This window comes from Meles meles, chromosome 7, assembly GCF_922984935.1.
Source record: "Meles meles chromosome 7, mMelMel3.1 paternal haplotype, whole genome shotgun sequence".
NCBI classification, from domain to species: Eukaryota; Metazoa; Chordata; class Mammalia; order Carnivora; family Mustelidae; genus Meles; species Meles meles.
The window spans coordinates 105281598-105306013 of NC_060072.1; the positions used below are offsets into that span (position 1 = coordinate 105281598).

At 49.4% G+C, this 24416-nt stretch overlaps 1 protein-coding gene across 7 annotated transcripts in view; it reads left to right on the top strand.

The window, feature by feature from the left end:
- The first annotated feature begins 3628 nt into the window (after window positions 1-3628).
- The window catches only part of CHD4 (chromodomain helicase DNA binding protein 4), a 31136-nt gene continuing 10348 nt past the window's right edge, over window positions 3629-24416 (top strand). For 2 of the 7 annotated variants that reach the window (XM_046011259.1, XM_046011260.1), the window contains exons 1-25: window positions 3630-4168; window positions 5038-5215; window positions 9003-9124; window positions 9330-9545; window positions 9764-9882; window positions 10005-10246; window positions 10505-10632; window positions 10880-11015; window positions 11169-11347; window positions 11534-11773; window positions 13278-13481; window positions 13601-13806; window positions 14171-14302; window positions 14384-14480; window positions 15562-15753; window positions 16231-16431; window positions 16622-16759; window positions 17234-17355; window positions 17449-17622; window positions 18159-18300; window positions 18390-18521; window positions 18637-18754; window positions 20259-20383; window positions 20717-20954; window positions 21117-21292. In XM_046011259.1, coding sequence (XP_045867215.1) covers window positions 5116-5215; window positions 9003-9124; window positions 9330-9545; window positions 9764-9882; window positions 10005-10246; window positions 10505-10632; window positions 10880-11015; window positions 11169-11347; window positions 11534-11773; window positions 13278-13481; window positions 13601-13806; window positions 14171-14302; window positions 14384-14480; window positions 15562-15753; window positions 16231-16431; window positions 16622-16759; window positions 17234-17355; window positions 17449-17622; window positions 18159-18300; window positions 18390-18521; window positions 18637-18754; window positions 20259-20383; window positions 20717-20954; window positions 21117-21292 — 3879 coding nt within the window. In that variant the 5' untranslated portion in view covers window positions 3630-4168; window positions 5038-5115. Of the gene's footprint in view, window positions 4169-5037; window positions 5216-9002; window positions 9125-9329; window positions 9546-9763; window positions 9883-10004; window positions 10247-10504; window positions 10633-10879; window positions 11016-11168; window positions 11348-11533; window positions 11774-13277; window positions 13482-13600; window positions 13807-14170; window positions 14303-14383; window positions 14481-15561; window positions 15754-16230; window positions 16432-16621; window positions 16760-17233; window positions 17356-17448; window positions 17623-18158; window positions 18301-18389; window positions 18522-18636; window positions 18755-20258; window positions 20384-20716; window positions 20955-21116; window positions 21293-24416 lie in introns of all 7 variants that reach the window. The other 5 variants (XM_046011262.1, XM_046011266.1, XM_046011264.1 and 2 more) reach the window with 5 other exon arrangements.

Consider the following 24416-nt stretch of genomic DNA (forward strand, 5'->3'; position numbering starts at 1 on the left):
CTCCCACTTTGCCTTATTGGATTTGAGCCTTGGGACCACAGCTCAGGTAGGTGGGTTGGGCCACGGGGGCTTTGCAGCCTTGCAGTCACACGCAGGGAACAGGGAACGGAGGCTCAGTTGGCTCCTGAAGGACAAATGCCTGGCCTGTCACCCACCCCCTCCCCAAAGCCCTGCAAGACCTGCATCCTGTCTAGCCATCTGAATGCACTGTCACTGTGGCTTTTCCTCCCTATGTTGTCTTTCCAAAGCCCTTTTTCTGACAAAGCAGGAGAACACTGGTCCCTTAGACCTCTTACTGGCAGTTTCTGGGGCTCACAGAAGATAGAGATGTAGAGAGAGCATGTGCTGAAAACTCCATGGACAACCCACTCTGAGTGTTATTCTAGGTTCTTCTGTACCATGGGATGGAAACAGAACTCTAAGGTAACCGGCTAGAGAGGTTGTCCCCCTGGGTGCATTAATCAGGAGATTATCCCACCCTTAGTCTCTGTGGGCCAATCATGCTAGTGGTTTATTTGTAATTTATCTGGAAGGGTAGCATGGGGCCAGGGAGTGGGGGAGCAAAGAAGCATAAAGACCACAAAAGCAATACATAAACACACTCATCCTAGCCCTCTCTGGAACTCAAGAAGAGAGAAAGGGATTCTAACATTCTCCTTGTGGTGGGAGCAGGGAGAGGTGGGCAGAGAGCTATGGGGGACAAATGCAATCCGTGTTTATAATCACGGGCACAAAGCTGTGACTACCCAGTTAAAAAACTCTCTTCCTGGTTTATATTACGAATCACTGTAGTAATGGGGTTTATATATATGAGAAGAAAAAGCTATGGGGGCAGATGGAGATATTACAGAAGGGAATTTGAGGCCCAGAGGCAGGCTGGATTCCCTGGAGAAAAGGGGAGAGAGGAGGGCATAATAGGTATCTAGCAGCTCTACCTGCCAGGGAGAATGTTGTTGAAAGAAGGTATACGCACATTATGATATCTTAACAGAGCTGCCTCCTCTCCCCTAAGTGAGGTTTACAAAGTCCATCCTAAGTACTCAAGCGGTCATGGGGGAGAGTTTGCACGAATGAATGCGGCCCAATTTTGATGTCATGAGAATTGAATGAGGAAGACCATAGCAACCTTGCAGAATGGGGGAAATGGCCTGCACACCTCAGGAGCACAAAAGGGTGCTCCAGGGAGTTAAGTCAGATAGGAGTTGGTGAAAAGATGTATTAACACCACAGGCGCTCTGCTGAGAAGCAAAGGAACGGTAACTTCTTGAAGCGAGCTCTCACCTCTCCTGAAATTATTTCTCCTTGCCACAACTCCAGCTCTGGGTTCCCAGGGGAGGGCAGAGTCCTCTGGTGAGGCCTTTTCTCTAGGAAAGCGAGGTTAGAAGAGCAATGCAGAGACGGTGTGAGGTTCATCCTAGAAGATGTTCCAGTTTCTCTCCAACATGTCCCACTGCCATAGTTCTTGGATTTGTATGAAAAAGGCACATGAGAGCAAAGAAAGACATTATCTCTGCCTTGGGGGTTGGGGGCAGCAAGGCAATGGTGCTATGACATTGGTTTTCACTTGGGTCCTGGTTCTCTAGGGACCAGGAAGAGGGAAAAGTGACAGGTTTATGGGATCAGGCTCTCTGAGGGCCAACAGTTCTTAAGACTGGGCTCTTGGACTTTCTAAGACTGGGTCCCCAAGGTAACTGCAAGATAGGCGCAGTCTGGAAAGGGGAGGGTATACGTTGGAAGGCTACCTCGTAGCATAACTGAATGAAAGAGTCATCCTGGAATGTTGACTTGTACATGGGAGGAGGAAAGATGGTGAATATTATACATCAAAGGGTTTTTTTTGGATGGAGAATGGGCCCCAGCAAGATGAGAATGGGGGCAGTTGGAAGTACGAGACTTCAGGATATAAACAAGAAAGTGGTTAAAAAACACAGGACATTGAAGGTAAGTGGAATTTGGTGTTCAAAAATGAGGATAACAACTCTGGTATGTTAAGAGTCTCTCAAAAAGGAGGCCCATAATGATATTACAGGATTTCAGTTTATGAACACTGGATAGATGGACATTGTTTTCCAATCAAAATCCCTTAGTGTGGCAGGGAACAGATAGGAGATATCTTGACCACCCATCTATACAGTAAATCCTTTTGGAATACCTTCTAGCTTCTAGAAGGACTATCAAGAACCTCTATTGGGATCTGATCTCTCCCAAGACCAGTTGGGATCTCTTTAAGTCTCTTTAACAGGAAATTGGGAAATAACACTCAGCAGTGTTCCCTTGGCACCAGACATTCTATCTTGTCCCATAGTTCGATGAGTTGTTTATGCTTCTTAAAGGGAGGCCCTGTAGTCCTTGCATTCCCTGTGGCGCCCAGCTTGCTGCCTTACTAGGTGCTCTGTCAACGTCTGTTCAATGAAGAGGAGTAGCAGTAAGAAGAGGGATCTTGGTTCTTGATATATATAGCAGAATTCTCACTTCATATCATGGTGGGATGTCCATCCATGGGACTGGCCCAGGCATGCTGGACCACCTGACCTAGAGAGGCAGGGTGACATGGGAGAAGGACTGCTGAAATGCTGAGAAATAAAGACTCCTTTGTAAAGATAGGAGTTTATAATTATTATGGGATGCTATGGCTGAATTAAACTTTATGTAAATGGCTCATCTGATCAGCATGGTATTTGGTTGGCTCTACCCAAAACTTAAGAGCTGAAGGTAAGCATCCGGAGAATAACTGAATTCGGTGGGATTGGGTGGGGCCCTAGGTTGATTCTCAGTTCCTGAGTGTCTGGAAATGATGGGATGAGGGAAGGTAGGGTTTGTTTTAGACATCAAGAGGCTTTATGCCAGGATACTGCTTTGGCCCAGAAAGGGATAAAGGTGTGTACAAGTTGGGGCGGGCACAGGGCAGTGTGGGTAGCCTGCTTCACCCTTGTGGCTCTGGGTGTTAGAATAGACTGACAGCCTGTGGAGGTGGGGGAGGTTTGAATATGAATATTATGGGATGCCTGGCTGGAAAGGCATAAGGGTGGTGGCTGGAGGTGAAGCATTATGGGATGTGACTCTGGGTTGTGCTAGGAGTATTATAGTACGTCTGGTGGACCACGGGCTGCTTGACATTATTATGGGATATCAGGGGGTGGGGTGGAGGAGTAGAACTATGGGATGTCTTTCCAGGGTTAGAAAAAAGGAGATTAGATGTCCATCAGTAGGGTGACAGTAGGACTGCCGATCACTATGGGATATCTCTCTGACAGGAGAAGGTTGTTATGGGCTGTGGAGTTGGAATGGATGTATGAAGGCTGAGGGTGGTGTTCTGAGGATCTAGACCCTAGCCTGCTGGGGCTGAGGGCAGCTCAGGCTAGGGGGTTGTTTATTATGGGATGTGAGTATAGAAAGTGGGAAACTGATTATTACGGGATGTGTGTGGGAGGAGGCCGAAGTGTCCGTTGTTGTAATGTGGGGGGGGGGAGGGGGGAGTTTCTGACTATTATGGGATATCTAACTGGGGGTGGATGAAGAGTGCTTATTATGGGATGTCTGTGGGGGATGGGGATGAGTATTATGGGCTGTGAGGCTGAAGTGCTGGGAGGGGTGCTTATTATGGGATGGCCATGGGGAAGGAGAGGTGACGAATTATTATGGGATGTTAGCATTAGGGCCAAGAGTGAAGAAGTTGGCAAAGGATGACTATTATGGGATGTCTGAGGTGGGGAAAGGGTTAGTTGCAAAAGGTCTGCAATATTATGAGATGTCAACAGCCTTGGCATATAGGTGTATGGAGTGTGTGTGTGGGGGGGTGGTGGTGGTAGGGTGTCCGTGTGTATTATGGGATGGCCAGGAGGTGGGTGGTTGCCCGGGTGACACGCGCGCGCGCGCTCGAAGGGGGCGTGGCCAATGGTTGCCTGAGCGACGAGGGGGCGGGGGTTGCCCGGGAGACCTAAGGAGGAGGGTGGCGGTAGTGGAGGGGGGGTTGGAGTTGGTTGAGGTTATTATGGGCTGTCCGTGGGGGGGCGGGGCCTGTGCGGTGGGATTTCCCGGCCGGTGTTTCGGGCCCTTTAAGAGGCGACGCCGGAGCCGGAGCCATTTTCCCCCCTTTGGCCGCGGCGAGGAGGAGCCGGAGCGGGAGTGACACCGGGCCGGACCCAGCGCGACCTGCGGCGGCTCCGGGGTGAGGAGAGCGCGGGGTTCCCAAAGAGACGCCCCTCTCAGCCCGACCAGCCCCCAAGCTCATCCCTCCACCCACCCCTTCCTCAGACGTCCCGGACTCGCGGACCGCCCCCTGCCCAGAGGAGCCGACCCTTCCCTTCCTTTGCCTGCAGGGCGCCCTGCCCCCCCACCCCCGCCCTAAGCCGGCCCGAGTCTTGCCCCCCGCGACTCCCACCTCGGGCTTGGTCTCCCACAATGCCCGGCGCCCGCCCCCTCGCCCTTTGCTCACTTGCCCCCCGGGACACGTGGCCCGGCCCCCTGCCCGGTGGGCGCTCCCTCGCCCCCCAGGTCCCAACCTCCAGCCCCCTGGAGCGCCCAAGCCTCCACGCCCCCTCGGCCCCGCAGCTCCTCCGGAGAACCTGAGTTGTCCCAGAGGACAGCCTTTGGAGAGCTGCCCTGTCTGGGGACTGGCCCCTCCCCAGGCGCAGGGAGGCGCCCCCCCACCCCCAAGTGACCTTGTGTCCCCGAGCGCCTCGCCGCCTGCCGCCTCCCCCGGCCCCCCCGCGCTGCGGCCACTCGGACCCCCTTCCCGCCCGCGTCACACCCTGCTCGGTCCAGACTGGTTTCTACCCCTCCCCACGCCTGCACCAGCCTGCTCTCGGGGGCGTCGCTCCCGCTCATCTGGGGGGCTCCGGTTGGGGAGCCGGCTTCCGGGCTGCCCTCGAGGAGTGTGGAACTAAGTTCAGCCTGAGTGGTTCGGGTGCCCTGCTAGGGTGGCTGGGGTGGGGGGGCCGCTGGTGGTGGTGGGCGGAAAGAGCGGGTGGGTGTGGGGGAGGGGGACAGTGCGCGTCACTGACTGTTCTCTCTTTCTTTCCCCCCTCCCCCGCACAGTGACTCGGGCCAGTGTAGAGGGCCCCAGGCCGCAGGCAGGAGCAGCTGGGCCGATTCCCTGGCCGGGAGCGGAAGGGGATGGCGTCGGGCCTGGGCTCCCCGTCCCCCTGCTCGGCGGGCAGCGAGGAGGAAGATATGGATGCACTTTTGAACAACAGCTTGCCCCCACCCCACCCAGGTAACATCTTCCCCAACGGCCCAGGGCAGGAAGGAGGCATTTGGGCCCTCCCTAGCGACTCTGGTGAGACAGGGTTGAGTTTCTCTCTGTGTGCAGAGTATGAGGTGGAGGGCATCCGAAGGGAGTGGTTCCCTTCTGCGGAGCTCTTGTGGGAGGGGGTGGAAGCCATGTGCCTCCTGGGCTCTGGGACCTAGATGCAAGCTTGCTGCACTGTCTTCAGGAATGCTATGCAGTTCCCGGTTGAGGGAGCTCTCTGGGTTGGCGGACCTTACCTTGTGCGGATCCATGGAGGAATGCAGGTGGCTGGGACCCCTGGAGGGGGGGTGGGAGGGGGTGTGTGTTGAGGATTGCATTTTGGAGACCAATCGGTCATCTGTGTTAGCAGGATCCTGTGGTTGCTGCTGTGGAAAGGAGAGAGGGAGTGCTGGTTACTCTCTATCTGATTATTTTTAGCTTCTGATCAGTTACCGGTTTTCTGTGCTGTCTCAACTGTGTGAAGTTTGAATTGCGCTCCTTAGCTGGGTTGTAAAGCACTTTTAGCCAGGCAGATTGCTGGAATGTTTGAAGTGGGGAAATGATGGGGGCTAGGGGTAGGATGTCATAGCCTGAAAGATATACTAGAAAGGGGCAAAAGAACAGAGGTGACACCTTGCGGACCCCCCTTCCCTTTCCTATAGCAAGTGGACATAATACAGGCTTTTTGGATATAATACAGGCTTTTTCTCTAGAGGCTTCTGCCTCCATGCAAGGAGTCTAGGGTTTGGGCTGGTGGCATGAAGTGTTTGTGTAGGTGTGTTGGGGGTTGTTCTGTCTATGTTTGGGGGTGGCTCCTTGGACTGGCCAAACCCGTATGGTTATTATAATCACCCTGCCTGATTGGAGTAGCCCTTGTCTCTTCTCAAATGGGGATTGATGTCATGCATCTAAGTGGCTGTCTTTCCTTTTAAAGAGCCCTTAGCTAAGTCACCTACTTGTTTCCTTGACCTTTTTTCGAGCTTTTTTTTAAATGTCATTTTTTTTATTCTCTGCTTATATTTATTTTTCTTTTAATTCCAGAGCTTGCTCCTGTTTTTGTTTCCCATCAAACATCTTTCACTTCTGCCTTCTCTCTCCTTAGCTCTAGCAGCAAGTTGAAGTGGTCTGGGAAAGATGTTTCTACATTTGGCGTCTTCTAAGTTGGAAGTCTTTGTTTGAAACTAAGGGCACTTAGGAGATGGGTCTTGTTACTGAATCTTCAGCTGTTGGGATAAGAAACTTAGACTTAGTCTCATCACCGTGTAGGCCAAGGTGGCAAATTTCGGTGCTGTTGCCCAAGGTGGGGGTGGAGTGGTGGTATAGGTAATATGATCTGATCCTTTCTGTGAGGGGCCAGAGAAGTAGTAGTGCTATCCAGCCAATGCTGGTTCCACATCTTGGCTTCCCATTGGCCTTTTGGTCTGGGGCTGCCCCCCCCCCCCCCCCCCAGTTGATTGGGAGCTGTGCAGGCTCCCAGGGTGAACTCTGCCCCAAGCTGTAGCATGACCCAGTTTTTCCACTTGCCACGCCCCATTCCTGCCCCTTTCCCAAATCTTCTTTTATGTCTCAGCCACTTTGCCGCATGTTGTCTCAGCACATTATCTGCCTGAGAAGTTTGGGGGTCTTATGAGGATGGGTGTCCCCTTCACCTGCATGAGTTTGTCCTTGTATCCAATTTTTATGGAGGTGAGGAACCGAGAGATGGAACTGATTAGTGAGGGGGGTGACATGGGGATTGCTGGGGAGAAGCCTTAAGAAAATGGTTATTTCTGGTGAAATCCAGGCTGGTGTTCCATTCCCAAGGGAATGGGAGGGGCTTTCGTATGCCTGGCCTGATCCTGGGCTGAGTGGGGGGAGGCTGATGGTGCTTTGTCAAGCTTAATATCTCATGTTCCCTAGTATCTGCTTTGCTCATGAAGGGCGGAGCCAGAAGCATTTTAGGGCTAGTTCTGGGGGTCAGGGCCAAAGAGCATGTGTAAGATTATAAGGAAGCATATTGTTGTCCACCACTGTCCAGGTGCTGCTCCTTTTTTCTTGGTGAAGACATCACTCCCATATATGTTGGATAGGTGGCTATTTGTAATCCATGAGAGGTGGTTTAGGATTTATGGCTTGGACTCTTGGGGAGATAGGTGATGAGGAGGAAACTGAGTTATAGAGACTTCCTATGGGCTCCCATTCCTCAAGGTAAATCTTTGGGATATCAAAAATTTGAGAAGGTTGTATGCTCTGACCATAGCTCCACTGAGCCTTTGTTAAATCTTAGCTCTGATGATTGGAAAAATAATTATGATTGAGGGGAGTAACCCAGTTGGCCCTCTTGTATTACCCTTCATGTTTGTCTTGGGTTTCCTTGCCTAGGACCTTAGAGTGGCCTCTCGAGAACTGTTATCCCAGAATAGGTGTTAGGAGAAGTGGCATCTGGACCTGGGGCCAGGTAATAATTTGGGAAGTCTTTGTGAGGGTAGTCTTTCCTCAGCTACCTCTCCCAACCCCACCCCCTCCCCTGCTACTTCCTGTCCTATGTTGGCAGCTGGGTGCCCTGGGCTGGCTTCTGCGGTCAGGAGCCATTTTCCCTCTCCTCAGTGGGTGAGGCACTCCCTCCTTCTCTCCACTCCCTTCTCCACTCCCCCCTCCCTGGGCGGGGGTGGCTTAGGAAGAAGGAGAGAGAGGAGGGAGGAGGGAGGTGGTGTGAATGTGTGTTAGTTACAAAGGAAGCTGCGTCCTGGTCTTCTCCTCCCCCTCTGTGCCCCTTCCCACCTATCCCTGCCCAGGAGCTCTCAGTATTACCCCAGGCTTTGTGTGTGCTCCCAGCCAGGGGAGGAGGTGGAGCCAGATGGGAGGAGGATTGAGGGGGGAGTGTGGAGGAGATGGTGACAGCTGGGCTGATTTGGGCCCCTGGGGAGAAGAGGCTACTGACCCAAGAGAAGCTGGAGAGGAACTGTGGAGCTGGAGATGGGGAAAGGGAATTATGTTTGGGAGTGGGTATGATACTGGGCTGACAACTGAACCTCTGGTTTGAGGATTCTGGTGGTTTTAAGCAGTGATGACCCAAAGTGGGTAGTGAAGGGTGTGGTTTCTGGGACCCCTGGACCGTTACCGTTCTGGGAATGTGGTTAAGATGTATTCTGTCATTTTTGCCTTATGGGGAAGACTTTTAATTTTCATCTCCTGGTTTGTAGGATATTTGGTGGACAGTTAGAGGAGGGCTAGACCTATTTCTCTTTTTTTTTTTTTTTTTAAAGATTCCATTCATTTATTTGACAGAGAGAGAGATCACAAGTAGGCAGAGAGGCAGGCAGAGAGAGAGGAGGAAGCAGGCTCCCTGTGGAGCAGAGAGCCCGAGGCGGGGCTCGATCCCAGGACCCTGAGATCATGACCCGAGCCGAAGGCAGCGGCTTAATCCACTGAGCCACCCAGGCGCCCCTAGACCTATTTCTCTTATTTGGTTCATCCTAAGCAGCTTGCTTCAGCTGCACTGGTGAACATATAGAGGACTCCAGTGAGGGATGAGGGGAAGGAGGCAGGGGTCTGGACAGCTGCCCGAGGTGGGCCTGGTTTGGCCTGACAGGCCTATTTCGGGTATATACAGCTCTCTCTTTGTCTGTTTTTGTCCTGAGTATCAGCTTCCTTCTGTGGTGAGTATAGCAGTTCTCTTCAGTGGAATCTGGGACAAGAGGTGGGGGAATAAAGTCTAAAGCCTTTGGATTAGGCTCTGACCTTTTGCTATTGATCTTTTCTCTACCTGCCTCTCTCTGTGAAATATATGTAGAAAATGAAGAGGACCCAGAAGAGGATTTGTCAGAAGCAGAGACTCCAAAGCTCAAGAAGAAGAAAAAGCCTAAGAAACCTCGGGACCCTAAAATCCCTAAGAGCAAGCGCCAAAAAAAGGAGGTGAGTGGGTGACTGGATGTTTGGGGAATAAGAAGAAGGGAGAAGCTCTGATGAGAACGGTTGAGGGGCGTGGGGGGATATTTGTTTCTTCTTCTCCAGTTGTGGGCCAGGTCCTGGGGATGAGCCTCAGGGCTGTTCTGAGGTCAGCATGTGTGTAGCATGTGTGTGTCTGTCTCCCTCTCCCTCTCCCCCTTCCCTGCTCCAGCGTCTGCTCTTATGCCGGCAGCTGGGGGACAGCTCTGGGGAGGGGCCGGAGTTTGTGGAGGAGGAGGAAGAGGTGGCTCTGCGCTCAGACAGTGAGGGCAGCGACTATACCCCTGGCAAGAAGAAAAAGAAGAAGCTTGGACCTAAGAAAGAAAAGAAGAGCAAATCCAAGCGGAAGGAAGAGGAGGAGGAGGATGACGATGATGATGATTCAAAGGTGCCTGGACCTCTGTCCTCTCCTGTGTGCTTGCAGTTGTCTTCCTGTCCTCTGTCTCCCAGATACTGCACTGCCCCTTAGAGTGTTCTGTCTCCCCGGTTGTAATGATTTTCTCTCCGCTCTCCTCCCCTGGTCTTGCAGGCCTTCATCTCAGCTCAGATTCCCTTTAGCAAGTATGGACACTAGGTGTCAGGTCTTTGACCTTGCTCTCTCTGCAGGAGCCTAAATCATCCGCTCAGCTCCTGGAAGACTGGGGCATGGAAGACATTGACCATGTGTTCTCAGAGGAGGATTATCGCACCCTCACCAACTACAAGGCCTTCAGCCAGTTTGTCCGGTAAACACTGGGGGTCTTGGGCACTGGGGAAGAGAGTGCCTGAATAATCTCTATTCGCTTCTCTCTCTGTCTCTTTTATTCTCAAAGATTGTCCTCTTTGTTCTTGTCCGTTTCTCCACCAGACCCCTCATTGCTGCCAAAAACCCCAAGATTGCTGTCTCCAAGATGATGATGGTTTTGGGTGCAAAGTGGCGTGAGTTCAGCACCAACAATCCCTTCAAAGGCAGTTCCGGGGCTTCTGTGGCAGCAGCAGCGGCGGCAGCGGTGGCTGTGGTGGAGAGCATGGTGACGGCCACTGAAGTTGCACCACCACCTCCGCCTGTGGAGGTGCCCATCCGCAAGGCCAAGACCAAGGAGGGCAAAGGTGAAATGAGACCCACCCACTGTGAGGTGGGATGATGTGGGCATGGGATACTAAAGACGGAGGAAGCATGAGGACGCTCTTCTGTCAGCCTAAAGATAGAGGAGTGTGAGGTAGAAATGAATCTTGGATTTAGGTGGGAAATTTTGGGAAGCTGGACATGGGGAAATGTGCTTAGGTAGAGAATATTTTATTAATCTTCTCCATCTGCTGTCTTGTGTGTTTGGATTACCTGATCTTAAGTGTGCTCTCTGACTTTAGGTCCCAATGCTCGGAGGAAGCCCAAGGGCAGCCCTCGTGTACCTGACGCCAAGAAGCCTAAACCCAAGAAAGTAGCTCCCCTGAAAATCAAGCTGGGAGGTTTTGGTTCTAAGCGTAAGAGATCCTCGGTGAGAGCCCAGCCCATCCTGTTTTGGTGAGGGTGCCCTATCTGGTGCAGTGTTACTCTATGTCTGGGTCTGGCCTTCACGGTAGGCAAGTAAGAGTGGGGACTCTTGGCCCCAGAACACAGTGACTAGGCTTCTTACTTGACTGCTTGCTGGGATTCTAGCACCCCTAGTAAGAGTGATCCCTTTTCTAATAAATTCTTCTTCCCCTTGACTTTAACCTCTAACCTACTTTTTTTCATTCTGCCAGAGTGAGGATGATGACTTAGATGTGGAGTCTGACTTCGATGATGCCAGCATCAATAGCTATTCCGTTTCTGATGGTTCTACTAGCCGTAGTAGCCGCAGCCGCAAGAAACTCCGAACCACTAAAAAGAAAAAGAAAGGTGTGTTTCTTTTTTGGGTCTGTGTCTGATGGGGTGGGGTGGGAGTGACTGGGGACGAATCTCCCTAAGGAGATCGGGGTTGGGTTTATTTTAGAGGGGGTGGGGGGAGGTAGTTTTTTTCTAATAACTGGGCTTTCCCTCTTCCTTGCCCAGGCGAGGAGGAGGTGACTGCTGTGGATGGTTATGAGACAGACCACCAGGACTATTGCGAGGTGTGCCAGCAAGGCGGTGAGATCATCCTGTGTGATACCTGTCCCCGAGCCTACCACATGGTCTGCCTGGATCCGGATATGGAGAAGGCTCCTGAGGGCAAGTGGAGCTGTCCACATTGCGTGAGTGCCTGGCCATTGTGGCCCTTTGGAACCCTCAAGAGGAAGGGTGGGGTGACAGAGATCCTTTGGGCCTGGGTGGTGGTACTGGTGTGGACTTTGAGAAGCATTCAAAGAAATGATGGGTGTGGTTCCGGCTTGGGTGGGTGGGGGGAGGTAATAATCTGACTCTGTGGTCCTTTACTGCAGGAGAAGGAAGGCATCCAGTGGGAGGCTAAAGAGGACAATTCAGAGGGTGAGGAGATCCTGGAAGAGGTTGGAGGAGACCCTGAAGAGGAGGATGACCACCATATGGAATTCTGTCGTGTCTGTAAAGATGGTGGGGAGCTGCTCTGCTGTGACACCTGTCCTTCATCCTATCACATCCACTGCCTGAACCCCCCACTTCCAGAGATTCCTAATGGTGAATGGCTCTGTCCCCGTTGTACGGTGAGTGACTGACCCTAGCCAAGGTGGGAGGTATGGGTAGTGTAGTCTAGCAGAAGGGTATACTTCTTTTATGTGTAGGCTGCGGGGGGCTGAGGTGTAGGAGAGGTCATTGGAGAACTCTATCTTTTGGCCCTGAGACAGATTGTTTTCCTTTCTCATGTAGTCTGGGGATAGCTTTATCTGGGAAAAAGTAGGATTAGCTTTGAACAGAGGAGTTGATGCTTTGCCCTTTCTCTCTCTCTTTTTTTTTTTTAAGATTTTATTTATTTATTTGAGAGAGAGAGCATGAGAGGAGAGAGGTCAGCGGGAGAAGCAGACTCCCTGCTTAGCAGAGAGTCTGATGTAGGACTCAATCCTGGGACTCCAGGATCATGACCTGAGCTGAAGGCAGTTGCTTAACCAACAGAGCCACCCAGGCGCCCTTTGCCAGCTCTTTTAAGGGGTGTTCTTTTTTTTTTTTTTTTAAGATTTTATTTATTTATTTGACAGAGAGAGATCACAAGTAGACAGAGAGGCAGGCAGAGAGAGAGAGAGGGAAGCAGGCTCCCTGCTGAGCAGAGAGCCCGATGTGGGACTCGATCCCAGGACCCTGAGATCATGACCTGAGCCGAAGGCAGCGGCTTAACCCACTGAGCCACCCAGGCGCCCCTTAAGGGGTGTTCTTAAAGCCATGTTTCTCCCGCCTAGACCACCCATTCTGTCTTGGCACCCAGCTTTGGGGTCTTGGTATTTTAGAGTGGTTAATAGGATTACTTAATTGCTTTTCAGTTGATTATAAGAGGAATTCTGCTGCCCTAGGTCTGGGGATTTTCTCTGCTTTCCTTGTTCTGGGTTATTGTTGAGGTCTTGCTATTGCCTCTGTTAAACACAGGAGTGATAGGGGTGCCTGTGTGGCTCAGTGGGTTAAAGCCTCTGCCTTCGGCTCAGGTCGTGATCCCGGGATCCTGGGATCAAGCCTCACATCGGGCTCTCTGCTCGGCGGGGAGTCTGCTTCCTCCTCTCTCTGTCTGCTTCTCTGCCTACTTGTGTTCTCTGTCTGTCAAATGAATAAATAAAATCTTTAAAAATAAACGAAACCAACCCCCCCCCCCCAAAAAAAAAGCCATAGAAGTGATGGTGTCACTTAAATTCTGGATGAAGTCCAGAAGTGGAGATGGAATTCTATTATTCTTTACATAGAATGGTTCTTCTTACAAAGAGAATTCAAGAATTATTTATTTATTTTAGAGAGAGGGAGAAGAAGAGAGCACAAGCAGGGTGGGTGGATGCGGAGAGGGAGAGTATCTCAAGCAGACTCCACACTGAGCCCCAGTGGGGGGACTTGATCCCATGACTCCAAGTTTTTGATCTGAGCTGCACCCAAGAGTTGGACTCCTAGCTAACAAGCTACCCAGGCACCTCTTGAAATAAGATTTTAATAATCCTTTGATAAGGCTGAGGCTATGGGCTGTTACCTTTCCTCTCCTTGGTAATGATTTGATAATGCATCCTCATTTTCTCTCAGTGTCCAGCGCTTAAGGGCAAAGTTCAGAAGATTCTAATCTGGAAATGGGGGCAGCCACCATCTCCCACACCAGTGCCTCGGCCTCCAGATGCTGATCCCAATACTCCGTCTCCCAAGCCCCTGGAGGGGAGGCCAGAGCGGCAGTTCTTTGTGAAATGGCAAGGCATGTCTTACTGGCACTGCTCCTGGGTGTCTGAACTGCAGGTAAACCTGGGATAGGCTAGAGATCTGGGGACTACAGTGAAGAGGGTCATGAGAAACAGCCTTGTGGCTGGAAGAGCGGATGCCACTCCATGGTGGCTGATGTGTCTTTCTGTTTGCAGTTGGAGCTGCACTGTCAAGTGATGTTCCGAAACTATCAGCGGAAGAATGATATGGACGAACCGCCTTCCGGGGACTTTGGTGGTGATGAAGAGAAGAGCCGGAAGCGTAAGAACAAAGACCCTAAATTTGCAGAGATGGAGGAACGCTTCTATCGCTATGGCATAAAACCTGAGTGGATGATGATCCACCGAATTCTCAACCACAGGTACCAGTGGAACAGGGTCAGACTGGTGGTGGTCTTGGGCGAACTGGAGGTAGGCAGCATAGCCATTGGGAGACTGCTACTGAAGGGAGTAAGCAAATGGATGTCACTGGTGATTTAAGCTTGGAAGAGACATGTCAATGTATTATTATTAACTGACTGAATCCTGGTATTTGAGCCACAGGAGAAGACATAGATGAGATGTAATTTTAGGTCCAAAGACTAGTGTGGTAGAGAGACTCAGACTCTGAATACATGTGGCATCTGGCCTTCCTAGAAGTCATTTGGAACATCTGTTATTGGCACTTTTTGAGAGTGAGGTGTCGTCTTCTGGCTCTGAGGGTTTTTTTTCTCCTTGACCTTGTAGTGTGGACAAAAAGGGCCATGTCCACTACTTGATCAAGTGGCGGGACTTGCCCTACGATCAGGCATCCTGGGAGAGCGAGGATGTGGAGATACAGGACTATGATCTGTTCAAGCAGAGCTACTGGAACCACAGGTGGGCGGCTTTGCTGAGGTGGGGAGTTTGTTCTTACGGAGAAGGACCTTGGGCATCTGTGTGATGTCTGTCTTCTTTCAGGGAGTTAATGAGGGGTGAGGAAGGACGACCAGGCAAGAAGCTCAAGAAGGTGAAGCTGAGGAAGTTGGAGAGGCCTCCTGAAACTCCTACAGTGGATGTGAGTTGGGGCAGAAGAGGGAGGGGACGGTTTGTTTGGTGGGACGATATGTCTTGTGTACAGCTGGTACTCCTAGCGATGCCCTGCCAGCAGTAACTTCAGAGCGAGATGCTTCCCTACTTCTCTACATCTCATTTTCTCTTTGCATCATCAGAAAAATGAAAACATAGGCAGGTATTTTCTATGATTGAGAAAGTGTTACCTAGGGATGTGTCATGTAACTAAGCTTCTCTGAAACTTGTATTGGAACCTGGATCTTCCACATCTTTTTTTTTTTTTTTTTTTTAAGATTTATTTATTTGACAGGCAGTGAGAGAGGGGACACAAACGGGGGAGTGGGAGAGGGAGAAACAGGTTCCTCACTGATCAGGGAGCCTGATGCAGGGCTTGATCCCAGGACCCTGGGACCGAGACTCTAGCGGAAGGCAGATGCTCAACGACTGAGGCCACCCAGGTGGCCCATCTTCTGACTCTTAATTCATGGCTCAGTTCTTCTGGGGTTTATTTGTGTAATATAACATAAAGACTGTTAAGGTTAAAAAAATAACTCGAAGGGTGTGGGGGTAGCTCAGTTGGTTAAGTGTTTGCCTTTGGCTCAGGGTCATGATCCCAGGGACCTGGGATCCAGTCCCGCGTCGGGTTCCTTGCTCAGCAGGGGAATCTGCTTCTCCTCCTCCTTCTGCATTTTCCCCCCACTTGTGGTTTCTGGCTCTGTCTGTCTCTTTGTTAAATAAATAAAGGAAATCTTTAAAAAACAAAAAGCTGACTTTAGGGGGAGCATAGGATTGTTGACCTGGTGGATCTTGATCAGCAGAATTACTGACTTGTCAGGGAGGCTGTGACGCGGTCATTCAGCAGAGATCTGTACGCCCAAGATCTCAGTCTTTCTGATGGGTTAGTTGCCTTGCTTCCTAGAGGATCCTAAGTCAGAGTTACCAGTAGCTGTTGAAGATCTGTTTCCTCACAATTCCTTATGGCTCTTGAGGATCTGATGAAGATATGTGAGGAGCAGGCATCCGCTATCTTAAGGAAGGAAGGGAGCTCCTTGGCAGCTCTTGACTTCCTTCGTTTCATCCTTCAGCCGACAGTGAAGTATGAGCGGCAGCCAGAGTACCTGGATGCTACAGGTGGAACCCTGCACCCCTATCAGATGGAGGGCTTGAACTGGTTGCGCTTCTCCTGGGCTCAAGGCACCGATACTATCTTGGCTGATGAGATGGGCCTTGGGAAGACTGTCCAGACAGCAGTCTTCCTCTATTCTCTCTACAAAGAGGTAGGAAAGCTGGAGTGGTTCATTGTTTTGTGGGTGGGTATTTTGTGTTTGTGGGTTTTCACACTCCTGAAGAGAGAGAAAAAGGAAGGAAAAATTGATCTCAGAACTTGAACACGTTGACAGTAAGATAGACACATGTACACAGAGATACACTGAGGGGATGGAGCCCTGGGTAGAATCAGGATGCAGAGAGCCTCAGGCTTGGGGGAACAAATACCCGTTGAGATAAGCAGAGTTGTGAGTGGAATTAGCACAGGAAGACTTGCAGGAAGGGGTCGGGTTTTAGACTCTCCGTAAAGGTGGGTGTGTCATGGGAAGGAGGAGGCAAAGTGTTTTCATACGGGGACAGAGGTGAGGGTAGGAGCAGCAGCACACATGCCAGTCATCAGCTGGCCTTAGCGGCAGTGGTAGAGATGGGTGCCAGGCTGGTAGTGTGTTGGGGCCCTCAGTCCTTATCCTGCCACTTCTTTCTCCAAGGGTCATTCCAAGGGCCCCTTCCTAGTGAGTGCCCCTCTTTCTACCATCATCAACTGGGAGCGGGAGTTTGAAATGTGGGCTCCAGATATGTATGTGGTGACGTACGTGGGTGACAAAGACAGCCGTGCCATCATCCGAGAGAATGAGTTCTCCTTTGAAGACAACGCCATTCGTGGTGGCAAGAAAGCCTCTCGCATGAAGGTATCTCAGTGGGTGGGAGACCACTCTAGAGGGAGTTGTTGCTGCGGGCTTAGTCTGCTTCCTTTGGACTCCTATTCCTGGGGCGAGCCAGGAGGAGAACAGCTGGGAGGAGGGAAAACCCCGTAAGTCCGTTGGGTTAGCCTGCACTGGAGGGGGCAATCATTAGTGACCAAGTTGTCTTCTTGTGCAGAAAGAGGCATCTGTAAAGTTCCATGTGCTGCTGACGTCCTATGAGCTGATTACCATCGACATGGCCATCTTGGGCTCCATTGACTGGGCCTGCCTCATCGTGGATGAGGCACACCGGCTCAAGAACAACCAGTCCAAGGTGAGCGGGGAAGTCGTGGCCTCCGGCTTGAGCTTTCTATACCACCTGCTCTGGAAGGGGAGGGCCCGGGAGGGGCAGAAGGGTCAGATGTCTCCTTCCCATCTCAACAGGTGATTCCCCTTCGTGGCCAGCCTTTAGAAGGGAGATGGAGGGGCGCCTGTGGGGGCTCAGTAGTTAGGCGTCTGCCTTTGGCTCAGGTCATGATCCCAGGGTCCTGGGATCCAGCCCTGACTCGGGCTCCCTGCTCTGCGGAAAGCCTACCTCTTCCCCTCCCTCTCCCCCTGCTTGTGTTCCCTCTATCTCGGTCTCTCTGTCAAATAAATAAATAAAATCTTTAAAAAAAAAAAAAAAGGGGAGATGGAAATGGAGGCAGTGTGGGGGCTTAACCACTGGGCAGTGAAACAGCTCAGATTTGCTGAGATCTCCCAGAGCCCTCTTTTCATTGGATTTCACCTTCTCCATCTGCTTCTCCAGTTCTTCCGGGTGTTAAATGGTTACTCACTCCAACACAAGCTGTTGCTGACCGGGACTCCGTTACAAAACAATCTGGAAGAGTTGTTTCATCTGCTCAACTTTCTAACCCCTGAGAGGTTCCAGTAAGTGCGTTTCTCCGTAATCAGCTGATAATTCTGCTTCTAATTCTTCTTGTTGCCCATTTCCTATTACCATTTTCCTTTCTCTTTCTGAAGCAATTTGGAAGGCTTCTTGGAGGAGTTTGCTGACATTGCCAAGGAGGACCAGATTAAAAAACTGCATGACATGCTGGGCCCTCATATGTTACGGCGGCTCAAAGCTGATGTGTTCAAGAACATGCCATCCAAGACAGAATTGATTGTGCGTGTGGAGCTGAGCCCTATGCAGAAGTGAGTCAGAAGGGACAGAAGCATTGACTCCATTTTGTAAAAGTAGCTGGACACCTACTAGTCTGCAGAATGTTTTTTTTTTTTTTTAAGATTTTATTTATTTATTTGACAGCAAGAGAGGGAACACAAGCATGGGGAATGGGAGAGGGAGAAGCAGGCTTCCTGCTGAGCAGAGAGCTCAATGCGGGGCTCGATCCCAGGACTCTGAATGCAGACAACGCTTAACAACTGAGCCAGCCAGGCGCCCCTGCAGAGTGTTTGTGATTCCTCCCTGTACTCTGCTTCCAGGCATCTGGTGATGGGAGCAAGCGAGATCATACCTGATGCCATGGTGCTTAACTTAGTTAAATGCCTTACTTAACGTGACGGTGCCAGTAGTGGTGCCTGTTAGGTTGCCAGCCGTCAGGTCCCAAAGTGGGATGTGTTGGAAGGAAGATCACAGACCTGGGGACTGTATTAGGAGTCGTGTATAGGTTAGGTTAGGAGTCCTGTCAAGGCTCTCGAGTCTGACTTCTCTCTCCATCTTGTCCGTGTAGGAAATACTACAAGTACATCCTTACTCGAAATTTTGAAGCGCTCAATGCTCGGGGTGGCGGCAACCAGGTGTCTCTGCTCAACGTGGTGATGGATCTGAAGAAGTGCTGCAACCACCCGTACCTCTTCCCCGTGGCCGCGATGGTACGCTCTGCCTCCTCTGTAGCCCCTCACTGTGCCAGAAGTGCTCCCGTGGGCTTAATGCTTTTTTCTGGTCTTGCTTCTTCCCTCAGGAAGCCCCTAAAATGCCCAATGGCATGTATGATGGCAGTGCCCTAATCCGAGCATCTGGGAAATTATTGCTGCTACAGAAGATGCTCAAGAACCTTAAGGAGGGCGGGCACCGCGTTCTCATCTTTTCTCAGGTATTGTACGGGCTGGGCCGGAAGCTTGAGGAGAAAGCGGTCGACCGCCCACTGTGACACAAGGGGAACAGTTGTCCTCTGACTTGCCCTTCGTTAAACTGTGCGTCCTTAACAGATGACCAAGATGCTGGACCTGTTGGAGGATTTTTTGGAACATGAAGGTTATAAGTATGAACGAATCGATGGTGGGATCACCGGGAACATGCGGCAAGAGGCCATTGACCGCTTCAATGGTAAACGCGGGGGAGTGGTTTCAGTCCACGCGTTCTCATTCACTCATGTCTTTGCATGGATCACTTGTTCTCGTCAGTCTGCTTTTCTGTATGGTTCTTTAGGGTTTTTGTTAATTGTGATATGGAAGAGTAAAGCTTTTGAATGCCTTGATTCAAAGAATGTTTTGGACTTTTCCTAGCAAATTTTTTTTTTCCCTTTGGAGTCTTCATTCTTTTTGCCACACGAAGAGCATTTTATTTAAGCCTCTTTGTTGTTCTTGAGTCCCAGAGAGGGACCAGGACTTACCAAGCTCAGTTAGCAAAATCGTAGCAGACCTGTCTCCATAGCTGCCACTCCTCCCCCACCTCCCCTTCCTTCTTATTTTTAATTTAATTAATTTTCTTAAAGAAAGTTTACTTTTCTATTAATCTCTACTCCCACTGTGGGGCTGGAACTCAGGACCCCGAGATCAAGAGTTGCATGCTCTTCGGACTGAGCCAGCCAGGCGCCCCTTTGTTTTTTATTTTAAGATAATTTTGGATTTAAAAGTTAAAAAAAAACAATACAGAGTTCATATATATTCTTCAGTCAGCTTCTCTTCACAATAACAGCTTACATAACTACAGTACAACTGTCAAAAGCAGGAAGTGATGACTGATGTCATACTAGTAACTAAACTGTAGACCTTAATTAAATGTCACCAGTTTTCCTCCTAATGTCCTTTTCCTATTTCAGGATCCAATACCAGATCCCCCATTGCATTTGGTTGTTGTGTCTCTTCCTATCTGTGACAGTTCTTCATTCTTTCCTTTGCTCTCATGCTGTTGATACTTGTGAGGATCACTGGTTAGTTATTTTATAGAATTTCTCTTGAGTTTGGGTTTGTCTGATGTTTTCTTCTCGCAGGTTGAGCTTATTAGACATTTTGGGTAAGAATGCCATAAAAGCAATGCTGTGTTCTTTTCATTGCATCCTATCGGGGGGGACCATGATGTTGATAATGTCCCATTACTGGTGACGTTAACCTTGATCTCTCAGTTCAGGTGGTACCTGCTTAGTTTCTCCACGGTAAACTTACTTTTCTTCCCATTGGAATTGATACTGATAAATGTCTTTTTTTTTTTTTTCCAGTTAGAACTATAGTTGACACAAGAGTGTTACATTAGTATCAGCTGTGCAAGGTAGTGATTGGACATCTGTGAGTTAGGCTCCCCACGAGTGTAGCTGCCATCTGTCATCACAATGCTATTACAGTATCACTGACTGTATTCCCTGTGCTGTGCCTTTTGCCCCCATGACTTACCCATTCTGTAACTGGATGAGGGAGGTATTTGAGACCATGGTCATGCACTGTTTCTCCTTAAACTTGCACATTGACTTCAGCATCCATTCTAGGACCTCGCTTACAGTGATTACTACTGTGTGGTGTTTGCCTGATGTTTTGTATTTCTGACATTCCTTCTACGTTCATTATTAATTAGAATTCAAGAGACACTTCTAATGGCGTTTTGGTTCCTTTCTTAGCACCGGGTGCTCAACAGTTCTGCTTCTTGCTTTCCACTCGAGCTGGGGGCCTTGGAATCAATCTGGCCACTGCCGACACAGTTATTATCTATGACTCTGACTGGAACCCCCATAATGACATCCAGGTGAGCAGAGATTGCGGCCTTCACATACAGTAACTGACTGGTAACGTAAGTGTTCTCTGCGAGGGCTCCACCATCTGGAATTAGTTGTTTCAGAGGAAACAATAGATTCTTTTTGTCTTTTACCTTATTGTGAGCCAGAGAGTTTGGGTTAACTATGGTCTTATTTGGGGTAACATGATAGAGGGTGTGATCGGGGGGGCAGGGTTTTAGAGTTCATGTGAAAGCAAGCTGCCTTGTGCTGAATTTAGCTTATTACGTGGACATCGGGGCAAGAGCAGAAGCCGGAAAATATGGTTTCTTCCATTTCTGAGTTTGTTTTGTGCCCAACTTCAGGCTTTTAGCAGAGCTCACCGTATTGGGCAGAATAAGAAGGTGATGATATATCGGTTCGTGACCCGCGCGTCCGTGGAGGAGCGCATCACGCAGGTGGCAAAGAAGAAGATGATGCTGACGCATCTAGTGGTTCGGCCTGGGCTGGGCTCCAAGACTGGATCCATGTCCAAGCAGGAGCTTGATGACATCCTCAAGTTTGGCACTGAGGAGCTATTTAAGGATGAAGCCACAGACGGAGGTGAGCTAGTCAGGAACTTGTTTTGGTCTGGGGCTTGGCTTCTTGAAAGGATATATTTGATACTCAGGGTCCAGAGATGTGGACTTAGGGTCCTGTGGGATTTGTTTTTACCACTGCAGCTGCTGAAGCTGACTGAGGGTATGGACCTCTGATTCTTTATAGGAGGAGACAACAAAGAGGGAGAAGATAGTAGTGTTATCCACTATGATGACAAGGCCATTGAACGACTTCTGGACCGTAATCAGGATGAGACAGAAGACACAGAACTGCAGGGCATGAATGAATATTTGAGCTCGTTCAAAGTGGCCCAGTACGTGGTGCGGGAAGAAGAGATGGGGGTGAGTATGAGTCCAAGGCAATGCTGTGCTTGGTGATTGGTCTGCAAGTTGTTACTGAGACCAGGATGGTGCGGGAAGAAGAGATGGGGGTGAGTATGAGTCCAAGGCAATGCTGTGCTTGGTGATTGGTCTGCAAGTTGTTACTGAGACCAGGATGGTATTTGAGACAAGAAGAAAACATGTGTGCGTAAGTCAGTACATTGATGAATTACTATATCTCTTCCTTTGAAAATAAATACTATCACATATGGGCAGTCACATACTCATTTTTACCATGGCTGTCAGGAAACTCACAGCCAAATTTCACACTCAAAACTTTTATCTGTATTAGTTCTCCCTTACCAGAATCTTATTTTAGCTTATGTATTCTATTAACCCTACACATAAACTTCTGATTGCTATCTCAGATCTCTTTGGAGAAAAGGCAAGAGATGAGATACATATCTAAGCAGCTGCTTCCCTGTACTTTTTAAAACATTAGAATTGTTTCCCCTTCTCTTCCTTTTCTGGATCTCTTTTATCAAAAACAAAAAACCTGGGGCGCATGGGTGGCTCAGTCGTTAAGCATCTGCCCTTGGCTCAGGTCACGATTCCAGGGTCCTGGGATTGAGCCCCACATCGGGCTCCCTGCTTGGGGGGGAACCTGCTTCTCCCTCTCCCCTACCTCTGCTTGTGTTTCCTCTTTTGCTGTTTCTCTGTCAAATAAATAAATATAATCATTAAAGCAAACAAACAAACAAATGAAACCTAAGTCTGATAAAGGTGTGGCTTCTTTAATAATTACTCCCCCACAAAGTAGAGTATAAAATTTAAAAAAAGGGTCACTTTTTCTTCTGGTCCCCTTTAGACCACTCAACTCAGGGTTCTTTGAATTGGCATAGATTTCTGGTAGTCTTCTCCATCTTTTCTCATCCTTTCCACTCAAAACCATCTCCCTTACTACATTTTTCTCGTATATACCCGTTACCTTTGTTCTTCTCTGGAGGTGATGCTGCCAGCCTTGGATGTGTATAACTGTGGCTGAAAATTCTGACCTAGGCCTGTGGACAGGGGTATTCAGTCCCAGCTGCCCTCCTGTGAGGTGCTCCGTGTTTCTGTCAGAGTGGTGGCTGGCTGCACGGGGGTGATTGGCTGGGGCAGCACATGCTGAATGTTTGGGAAGGAGGGGTCCTCCCATTGATAAACTCTGCTCTCAGCTACTCAGGTATACAAATGGCCCTCTCTAGTGGCTCCAGCTGCTGTTTACCTTCTTTAAATCATATTTTTTGAATAAATAGTAATTCACGTTCAAGTTTCAAGAGATACAAGATAATCTCTTTTCTGTCTAGTTCGCTCCCTGGAGATCACTGATGTTTTGTTTCTTGTATATTTTTCCAACAGTAGTTTATGTGCACACAATCACATGTATGTCTGTCCATATATGCACACATGCATGTGCTCATATGCTCACAAACACCTTTTTCCCTTTCCTTTTTTTTTTTTTTTGAGAGAGTGCATGAGCACAAGAGGGATAGATGGAGAGGGAGAGAGAAAATCCAAAGCAGGCCCAGCATGGAGGCCGACATGGGGCTCAGTCTCACAACCCTAAGATCTTGACCTGAGCCAGAATCAAGAGTTGGTTGCTTGGGTGCTTAACTGACTGAGCCACCTAGGCTCCCCTCCCTTTTCCTTTTAAACACGAAGTAGTTTGTTATACCTAATGTTTTGTACTTTGTTTTTGTCCACTTATTAACTCTTAGAGATTTAGGGGTGCCTGTGTGGCTCAGTCAGTTGAGCATCTGACTCTTGATGATGTCGCCTCAGGTCATGATCTCAGGGTTGTGGGATCCAGCCCCCCTTCCCCCAAGGCTCTGCGTTCAGTGGGGAGTCTATTTGGTTTCTTCCTCCTTCTCTTTCTGCTCCCCCCCCCACACTCTTTCAATAAATAGATGAAATCTTTTAAAAATAAATAAGAGGGGCGCCTGGGTGGCTCAGTGGGTTAAGCCTCTGCCTTCGGCTCAGGTCATGATCTCAGAGTCCTGAGATCAAGTCCCGCATCGGGCTCTCTGCTCAGCAGGGAGCCTGCTTCCTTCTCTCTGCCTGCCTCTCTGCATACTTGTGATCTCTCTCTGTCAAACAAATAAATAAAATCTTAAAAAAAAAAAAAATAAATAAATAAATAAGAGGTCCCTGGGTGGCTCATTGTGGTTAGGCATCTGCCTTTGGCTCAGGTCATGATCCCAGGGTTCTGGGATCGAGTCCCGTGTCAGTGCTGCCTGCTGAGTGGGGAGTTTGCTTCTCTCTACCTCTCTCCTCTCTCCCTCTGCCGCTTCCCTCCACTCCTGCACTCTTTCTCAAATAAATAAAATCTTTAAATAAATCTTGGAGAGTCCAAATTGGTAAAGACCTCCCCTCTTAAAAAATTTTTTGATTTTATTTATTTGACAGAGAGAGACACAGCAAGAGAGGAAACACAAGTAGGGGTAGTGGGGGAGGGAGAATCAGGCTTCCCGCTGAGCAGGGAGCCGGATGTGGGGCTCAATCTCAGAACCCTGGGATCATGACCTGAGCTGAAGGCAGATGCTTAACGACTGAGCCACGCAGGTGATCTGGATTTCATTTTTTAAAAAAACTTATGTGTTTATTTGAGGGAGAGAGAGCATGAGAGAGAGAATGAGAGGAAGAGCACAAGCACAAGGAAGGGGGACCTGCAGAGGGAGAGGGAAAAGCAGACTCCCTCCTGAGCAAGGGGCCCAATGCAGGGCTCAGGCCAATCCCAGGACCCTGAGATCGGGCCCCAAGCCAAAGGCAGACATCTAACAGACTGAGCTACCCAGGTGCCCCTAAATATTTTTTTACGTAATCTCTATACCCCCTGTGTGGCTCAAACTTGACAACTTAGAGATTAAGAGTTATGTGCTGTATTGACTGAGCCAGCCAGGCTCCTCTCCCGTTTTTCTTGCTGCATAATATATCCTTGTTTGGAAGTACCGTAACTTATTTACTTTTTTAAAATTGAGCTGTAATTCATAGAAAACATTATTGTCTTAAGTATACAGTGGATTGATTCAATATTTGTATATATTGTGAAATGATCACCGTGATAAGTCTGGTCAACATCTGTCGCCATGCATACTTAACACAT